Source organism: Phoenix dactylifera, chromosome 12 (assembly GCF_051530095.1).
Source record: "Phoenix dactylifera cultivar Ajwa chromosome 12, Ajwa_hap1_PhDact_Kaust_v1.1, whole genome shotgun sequence".
In the NCBI taxonomy this organism is placed as follows: Eukaryota; Viridiplantae; Streptophyta; class Magnoliopsida; order Arecales; family Arecaceae; genus Phoenix; species Phoenix dactylifera.
The window spans coordinates 30,184,303-30,193,911 of record NC_143201.1 but is presented as its reverse complement, the minus strand read 5'-3'; the positions used below and the strand labels follow the sequence as shown (position 1 = coordinate 30,193,911).

The 9,609-nt window shown below is 38.2% G+C and overlaps 1 protein-coding gene across 1 annotated transcript; it reads right to left on the bottom strand.

Moving 5' to 3' along the window:
• Positions 1-1,991: 1,991 nt before the first annotated feature.
• Positions 1,992-9,609, bottom strand: LOC103704037 (26S proteasome regulatory subunit 8 homolog A). The gene is made up of 9 exons (XM_008787169.6): positions 9,327-9,609; positions 8,472-8,569; positions 4,690-4,914; positions 4,514-4,576; positions 4,264-4,427; positions 3,755-3,911; positions 3,575-3,673; positions 3,365-3,475; positions 1,992-2,314 (listed from the first exon to the last, which is right to left on the bottom strand). The coding sequence occupies exons 1-9, from the start codon at positions 9,550-9,552 to the stop codon at positions 2,174-2,176; spliced, it is 1,284 nt and encodes a 427-aa protein (XP_008785391.1). The 5' UTR covers positions 9,553-9,609; the 3' UTR covers positions 1,992-2,173.

The window sequence follows — 9,609 nt, the reverse complement described above, 5'->3', positions numbered from 1 at the left end:
TTACGGCAAATATTATTGGATTACGTTTCACATTTTATTTATTAATATAGGTACTATTTGCTCCTTTTTTTTTTTTTGTTTAAGTGGGCTACGCACTCCGAAAACAATGCAAATCATTCGCATTTTATTAAAGCAGGTACAGAGGAGAGAAGCTATTTTACGGTTCATTTATTAAAATAGCCTCTCTCCTTTTTTTTTTCAAGTTATGCTATAGAACGATCATCCAAACCTTTCAAACTAGCAAAATGGCGCCGCATGAAGGTCACCAATGCTGGCATCTGGGCAAACTTCAATGCGGTACTTATGGTTCCGAGAGACTACCGAGCTCTTCTTTAATATATTGTATGGATTTGTCGAGCCAGAATTTATGCCGTTGCCGTTCTTGAAATTAGCATTTAGTATGCTTTGTGGTCGCTGTTGAGCTTGCTTATTGAATTATAGCCATCTTCTGGGAAGGTCACGCCTTTACATGGAATTGGAGGACGGATGTCGAAAAATCAAATAGATCACTTATTTATTAAAAAAAGAGATCACGTACTTTCGCCGGTTTAATGAGAAAGTACAGCACCTGAAGGGAGGGCCAAGGTTTGCAAGTTTCTCCTGTTGCATTCCCCCCAAATAGATAAGCAAACTACTGTAACAAGAATGTCCCATGCAAGCAGGCTTAAGGCATCTTCTCCTCTTGTTGTTGTCTCTAAAACCGAAAATCGGCTGATACGACAATATACCCCAAGCAAGGTTCCAAGAGCCGAGGATGTACCCCTGATACTTTATGTGAACCAATTCACAGAGCCAGCTATTGGTTGAGAAAAAAATATTTTACACTGAGAGAGAGTAACCCACCATCCGCTATTCTGACCCACCCCATCCCATCCCATCTAGGCCAGAGCAAGCATCGCTGCGAATCAAACATCCACTGGGCAAGAGGTGGTACCATTCGAGCAACCGTTTGACGGTGAATTTAGAAGAAAAATGAATCTCGGTTTATCTTATAGGTTCCTACATCAGTAAAAAAAGATGTTTTGGACTGGTGCTGTACTGCGTGGCCTATAGCAACAATGATCCATGCATGGCTTGGTGCCGGAACTACTGCTGCGGATGGGGCAACCTGGACTGTTACCCTGCTTCCATTGAGGCTTGATTTGTTCTCAATTATTGTTATCATCTTGCCATACTGGGATTTACCTGTAGATCCCCTTGCTGACATAGTATTATTCTATAGGATCTGGCAGAGACGCTACCACATCCATAGCTGGAGGGACCCAACAAAGGATCCCCGTTCATGAGACAGCTAACGTTACTTATCTTGTTTCCATTTTGTTTGGGACATCTGATTTTGTCGCTGCAAGAGTATGTGGATGGCCTGAGGAGCGTCGGAAATAAATCGGCTTCTCCAGCACCGATTTCTCGATGTTCTGAAACGAACGCAAGATAAATTAATTTCAATCCACGTAATTATAAATGCGAAAAATTGTTTTCCTGCCTTCTACTTTCTTTCTGTTGCACACTGAAAGCTAATCGTCTGTACATAATCACTTTGTTAAAAAAAGATCAATACCTAAGGCTTTCAAAGGAGCAAAATTTGCAAACTGCCTCATGATTTTGTATCAACAAAGAACAATGTCAATGCCATATCCTGGCCTTGCCAATACCATACCTTTCTTGGATGGCATTCAGAGGTAACAGGGTAATCAAGGCTCTCCATGATGAATTAGGAGTGACTGATGATTAAGACATAAAGCGGCTGTAGGGCAAATAATCACCAAAACCTCCCTCTTTCATGTTTGACTTTGATTACGGACTAATCCAAATTTTGTAGTTACAATTTGACCAAAGGGCAAAACAAATCCTGCATCATGGTATCCCAATCAGCACAATTTTCATTTCACGACGCAACCAAGGAGGAGCAAGCTAACTCAGTATTAGCTGTTCTCCAGTTTTCTCTTTTAATTCCAAAGAGTGGCAAAATTATTATTACAAAGAAGAAGAGAGGAACGCTAGCTTGTTTCTGAACCCTTAAATTCAGGAAATATTGAGTTCACAGCATCTGCAATAAACTTTACTGGATCACAACTAAAAAGGCAACAGTTTCAAGTCCAAAAAGATGCCATAATTGCATACGATAACATATGCCCCTTGAGAATAACGATAACCAAAGCAAGAAAATTAAGATCTACTTCCACAATTTTCTTAGTGACATATTCTTCTCAGTCTCTTTCTTCATGACCTTAGCAACTGCCATCTCAAAATCCTCCTGTGTTACATGAACTCTTCTCTCCCTGAGGGCAAACATGCCTGCTTCCGTGCACACAGCCTGCAAAAGGGAGCACGAATTCACACATCAGGGATCATACTTTGATCAAAATGCATATCTCACATGACAACACATATGTTCTCCGGGACTGTGGTTTCCAACATCACATGCTGATGTGATGAAAATGCTTTTAGCTGCTTTTCAACATGTACCGGTGCTTCACAAAAGATGAATTCCATTTCATAATTTGCTGTGGCAGAAGAAATATTGTTTTCGTTCACAAGGTTCTTCCACCACATAGCACATTATACAGTACGTTCCAATAAGAAGTCAATGGCAAAACCAGGAACAACAGGCAAGTCAGCAAAAATGTCTCGTTCATATCAGGTTGCATGCCAAAGTCAACTTCTAAATGACAGGTGGCAGGATTAGGTTGCCACCATTGGCAATGTTCCATCACTCGTAAAACAAAAAGAAAGCTACATAAAATACAGTGTAAGTTCCATATTAGCATCCAGTGCTCGTGCAAATTCTAACATACCAGCAAACCCTCGGAAAGGGCATATAGTGCATGCTCCATAACACAATTTAGTGCTCGATTGAAATTCTAATATATATATAGCAAAGACTTAAACTACCTCATACATCATCCATGGTTGTGTGTGTGTGTGTGTGTGTGTGTGTGTGTGTGTGTGTGGCATCCAGTGCTCGTGCAAATTCTAACATACCAGCAAACCCTCGGAAAGGGCATATAGTGCATGCTCCATAACACAATTTAGTGCTCGATTGAAATTCTAATATATATATAGCAAAGACTTAAACTACCTCATACATCATCCATGGTTGTGTGTGTGTGTGTGTGTGTGTGTGTGTGTGTGTGTGTGTGTGTGTCGAGTTTTTTTTTTCTTCTTTTTCTTTGTTGTGGGCGGGGGGGTGAAGAGGAGGGATATCATTGGCTAAACTTGGTCAGAAACTGCAAGCTCGGTGGTACTTCATGCCTAAGTACAAGCAAATCATAACTGTTGTGATAATGGCTTATCAGCTATAATTTCCCTTGTAAAAACAATCAAGAAAAGATAGCCTTGTTAATATAACAGAGCAGACAATTACCTTGAGTTCTGCTCCAGATGCCCCATTCATCTTTTCTGCAATCTTTTTAAGATCAATACCCCTCATCAAGTTCATCTTTCTTGAATGAATTTTCAAGATATCCAAACGGGACTGAGAAATAATTGGAGGGCATAGTACTTAGTATTACCAATCACTTGTAAGACTCTCTGAAGGATAACTAAGTATCATGTGTTTCACTGTATCACATACCTCTTCATTTGGGTTAGGGAACTCAATTTTTCTATCTATCCGACCAGGCCTGAGGAGCGCTTGATCCAAGATGTCTATCCGGTTTGTGGCCATCAGAACCTGTATAGAACATTCTTTTTTAAAAAAAACGTATTTCATGGGTGACATACTCCATAACTCCATAAACAAAGTGCAATGTACCTTGATCTTGTTTGATGCTTCAAATCCATCAAGCTGGTTGAGAAGCTCAAGCATAGTACGTTGAACTTCACTGTCACCATTGCCAGTGCCTGACTCCATTCTAGCAGATCCTATGCTGTCAATTTCATCCATGAAAATGATTGATGGCGCATGTTCCCTGAATTGGAAAGTATTGCACAAAGTACATAAATTATTAGCACTATTAGAGACAAATCAAGATTCTGTCATGATCTTTCATAACTTTCTAATATCAGGGGACACAAACATAAATTCTTAGAGGTAATGAAGTAGGCAAACAGTTTTATGCCATCAACTCTTAGATCTCCAAATAAGAAATGCTCATGCTATATAAAGGGACAGATTGTACAAGAAGGTCCTCATCTTCATTATTAATTGACTATGTCCATTTTATTTTTTAGGATCGTAAAGTACTAACCATGAAGAATTTTACAATGATATTTATGATATAAAGATGTTAAAAAGCTGATATTGACAAGAATCTAACACACCTAGCCATAACAAAGAGTTCTCGGACCATTCTAGAGCCCTCTCCAATGTATTTCTGAACCAACTCAGATCCAGAAACCCGGATGAAGGTGCAATCAGTATGATGGGCGACAGCTCTTGCTAGCAGAGTTTTCCCTGTACCTGGAGGCCCATAAAGCAACACTCCCTGGGAAAAATCTAACATCAGAATCTTCTCCATTGAATACAGAGTTGATTGCAAAACAAATGATACTGATATGTCATGATATATACCTTTGGTTGAGCTATTCCAAGGCTTTCAAATAATTCAGGATGTTTGATTGGAAGCTCAATGACCTGAAGTAGTACATGTTTAGTGCACAGGCCTAATGAAGAAACAACGGCACATATATAGCATGTGCTTAATAATCAACCACTGCATATAAAGCTATTTTCCCCACTTTACTGACCTCCTTTATCTCTTTGATTTGCTGGTCAAGACCGCCAATCATGTCATAAGTAGAATCAGGAACCTTTTCAACTTTCATAAGATTAACTAAAGGATCTACTTTGCTAGGCAAGATTAGGTGAAGCACATAACTATCATTGCGAAGAGCAACTCTGGTTGATGGTGTGATCTTTGTTATATCAATGTTCTTATCAATATCCACAACATATTTCCCTTCTGGATGAACCTGAAAGAAAAACTCTTAAGTGTTTGACTCCCAGACACTCTTGTTACAACTGCTTCACAGCATACAAAAAGCAAGCATTATCTAAAAGACTATATAAATTTCTCCATAAACAGAATAAGATACAGCCATCATTGTTCCTCAAGAGTTACCTAGCATGAAATACAGAATACAACTGAATGTATGAGTTCCAAAAAAGAAACCCAGCAAACTAGTTCATAGTTACTAAAATGAACCCCCTAAAATCTGAAGACATTGTGCTAACACAACTTGATAGAAGAAAACAGAAAACCAAAGTAGATCCAGCAAATACACCACAAGCATCATATTTATTCTACGGATACTGCCAATGTGAGCTGCATGGTTGAGTTTCCCTTACAGGTGTGTGGTTTGGGGGAAGTGGCAAGCCTGAAGCCGGTTCTGAGTTCCAAGAGAACTGAGCAACTTCTGCATGTTTTATTTAGCAGACCGAACCTGCAGTCACTTCGAGAAAGTGACCACCTTCCCTTTTAAACAAGTCTAACCAAGCACATCCTGATCATAGCTGGGATCTTACAATGCTACAGCCACTCTGAAATCTAACTCGTGTTGTCGCACCTGCTTCCTAATGCTTTCACCTTGTCCTAAATCCTAAATAAACTACCAAAGATTCCACCGGTACCATTTTACTAAAAAAATCTAACTTACCTCAATTATAAAATGCACACTCATTATTTTTTCTTCATATTGCATGCACAAGAATTTACTGAGTAAGCTTTTTATCACCATGTTATTTACCAACACTCTGCTCGGATTATTCTGATGAACTTTCAGAACCTAATTATCTTCATGACTCCGCTTACTTGCTTCAGCATCCAAAGTTTCTTATAGCAAGAGGTTCTCACTGACAGTGACGTACCCACTGCGGATTCTTTCTGAAAACTTCTCCATGCACATGCCTCCTAAGCATTTCCTATTTAAGTTTTTCTAAGAGGCCTACTTCCCTACGTCCGCACCAGCTCCCACACTCACCTCCTCTTCTAGTAACCAAGACCTGAATCTGCAACTGTTTGCTTCAGATTCAGCAAATTAAGGTTAGCCCCTACAATCTTGCTTGGTTTTAGAATTATATTCAAACACAATAACTATTCAGATGAACACAAGGAACTAAATAAGTGTTGATCAGTAACAACGCAAACTGTAAGTACTCCATAATAGAATGCAGATAGACACACACAAAATATCCGAGATATAGTTCACCACCGTAGAGCGGCATTTCATGGCTCATATCACCAGAGAAGGTAAAATAACCGAAAGGAAACTGTAGAACATAAATAAGCAAATAAATAAGCAAACAAACGAACGAACGAACAAACAAAACCATTCTAAATAGCCTATGAATAGGTAGAGTTCCAAGCCAACTTCCATGATATCTCAGAATAATAACAGTCATGATTGCATTCAATTAACATCCTAATACTATGTCATAGATGTAACTCGCATATGCAGATGATTTATCAAATTTCATCAATTAAAGAAAATGGGTGATTCTTTTATAAGATGTGCATTGTGAAACAGGCAACTTGTTTTTAGGCCCTGTTTGGAGGAGCTGTTGGCAGTAGAGCTTTTGAAAGTAGAGCTTTTGGAAATAGAGTTTTCTAAAATAGAGCTTTTATAAAAAGTCATTTGCTGTTTGGTAACTGCATTTCTAAAGTGTTGTGCCACTTTAACATATATTTGGTAAACAAACTGAGAAAGTACTTTTGGTATGACAAAATGACCATAAAGGACATTGCATGGTATTATACAACAAAGCATAATAAAATATAATGTATATTAACACATAAATATATGATATAGTATAATATTACTATAACGTAATATAATATTATTATAATATAGTAATATAATATTGTATATTATAGCATAATAATTTAATATAATATTAAATTATTTAACATAACATATCAATGTATTATGATATAATGTAATATAATATTATATTTATAGTCTAATGTAATAATAAACATATAAAATATTATAATTATTGGCGTAAATTAATTTTTCATAATATAACAAATTTTCTAGGTGTGTGATAAAATTGGTTAAACAATTATTAAAGAGACATTTTGTGTATTGTTATATTTGATCACGGGTATTTTGGTCAAAAAAATAGTTTTCCGACTAGGCCTAAAAGTACTTATTCAGAAAGCTCCAAAATGGAGCTTCTTCCAAAAAGTTATTTTTAGTTTGCTAGAAAAGTTAAAACAACTTTCTGAAATTTTTACCAAACATTCCTATTTCATCTAAAAGTGCTTTTGGGGGGCCAGAAAGTACTTTTTGGCCCTCCAAAAGCTCCCCCAAATGGAGCCTTAGTAATTGGGTCGACCTATTTCAACCTACAACAGTGGATATCAAATACTGCTTTATATATGTTATTTTAGGATAAAATTTTACTTTGGGCAGATTACTCTGAAAGAAAACATATTCTTGGTTGTCAATTGTTAAGATACTAAAAAGCGTTGTGCAAGAAGATATATTTGTTCTCATAGGACATATCTACCAAGCTACTTGATTGCACTTACAACCGAAGAACATGCAAGATTGATTAGAAACATTTGGATTGAGTTGGATTCAACTCCAAACACTAATTAGATCAGCAACAATCAGACAATTCATGGGGAGAGTCACATTCACCTGAATATGTTAGATTGAAGCGTAAGACTCAAGTATTGAATCATCTTATGTCTCCTGATGGAAGAAAATGTCCTGAAACCTTCAACCCTGATAATGAAGGTATGTTTCAACATGTGAGGTTTAGAATCTTCAAGACATGCATACATACACATCTATGCATGTGTTTTTTATGTATCCAGCTGTTAGAGGCTCCTTCTTGCACTGGCTTGTTAGGTAAGCACATAATACAATTAATCTAAATTCTTAAGGTAGTTCAGTGGCTCGTGCTAAGTCACAATTTTCTTGGTACGGCCATAAGCACTGATAGAATGAGCTGTAAAGACTCATCTGGACCAGAAATATAGCCATAAGCCTCAAAAAACAGTGCCGCTAGTTATACAGAACTTACGGTCATATACATCAGGCAGGGTGTCTAGGTGATCCATTAATCTATGGTCCAATACCATGAATCAGAAAGAATATCATATATGTGGAGCAAGCAATAGCCTGCAAGTTTGCACCACTGTAAGAGGTTCTGAAAGGTTTTGACATGAATTGTCTTTTATATAATTTCATCTGATCGAATGCAGAAAAGAATTTCTAAAGACAAGACCACATGGTAAGACATCTGAAGTCCCAGCATAGGTGGAACAGCAGTGGCTAAAGAACCAGAAACAATATCATATTTCGGAGCAAGCAATACCAAGTTTAGATCACTATAAGAGATTCCAGAAACTTTTAACATAATTATTTCTTATCAAATTTTATCTGATAGAATGCAGAAAGGAATTCCTAAAAAACAAGAACATAAGCTGAGACATCTGACATCTAGCATTAGCAGCTAAATCATAAAATGAATCCTGACTCAATAAGGAGAGCATAATCAGTCAAACTCGATAACTCACCTTAACTAAGACCTTTGATTTCCCCATAACTTTCACCACTTCACCAACGTACGACCCAGGCTCTTGAAGTAGCTGTAGCTCCTCTCGGAGCATTCTTACTGCAATTGCAATAACCATTCACGACATCAGTGACACTGGTCAACAGGAAGTGACAGGATTTTTCTTTGGAGAAGCGATCATAACCAAGAAATCAATCAGCAAACATATTGAATGCAACTGTTAGCATCTCATATTTGGATGATGGCAAATCAGGAGCAATCTTGGAACCTTAGATGGTGAATTATAGCAAAACCACGTTCCAGAAATTTTGCCTATATAGATTACATAAAACCAAAAATGCCATCTAGATAACATGAATGGAATGATTAAATAACATACGACATTCTAGACAACTAGATGCTATGATACTACATCCAGGGACAAAAAAGGCCTAATCATAACATCAAAGCAAAATATCATACAAAGATGCAAAAAGGTCTCACTAGTTGTTTCTATTGAAACTCTAATATTAATCTCAAACCATCCGAACCCAGAAACTGACGTTGAGCCTGAACAGAAAAACCAACTTATAAACGGGAAATGTTCCGTTAACCGCCCAAAATATAGAAAGAAACAGGAGTTTTCTTTCTAAGAATGCCCACCAAAAAACCTCCAAGCTTTCAAACATGCCCAGATCAAATAACAAGCAATCAAACAATAACAATAATGATAATGATGATGATGATGCAATCAAGATCGCTAACCAAAAGTCGTTTCGGATCAGAATTAGGGTTTCGACTACGATAAAACTAAGAAACCTCCATCGAGAACAAAAGCGGGGCTAGGGTCAGGGTTTCGGGAAAAGGGGGCGCTCGCCTCGGGAGTTGAGCTCGTTGCGCTGGGCCTCGAGGCGGTTGAGGTTGTGGGTCTTCTGACGGAGCTGAAGCTGGAGGTCGTGGATGTGCTGCAGGTAGTACTGCCGTAGCCCTTCTCCTCCTCCTCCCCTTACCTTCGCCGCCGACGAGAACAACTCGCCCTCCGCCACCGCCTGCTTCTCCCCCATCGCCGCAGCTGCCTGCTTCTCGACCGCCACCGTCGCCATCTCCAACCTTTCCCTTTCTCCTTCTTTCCGATCCCCCGATGAAGGCTTGCCCTGCGC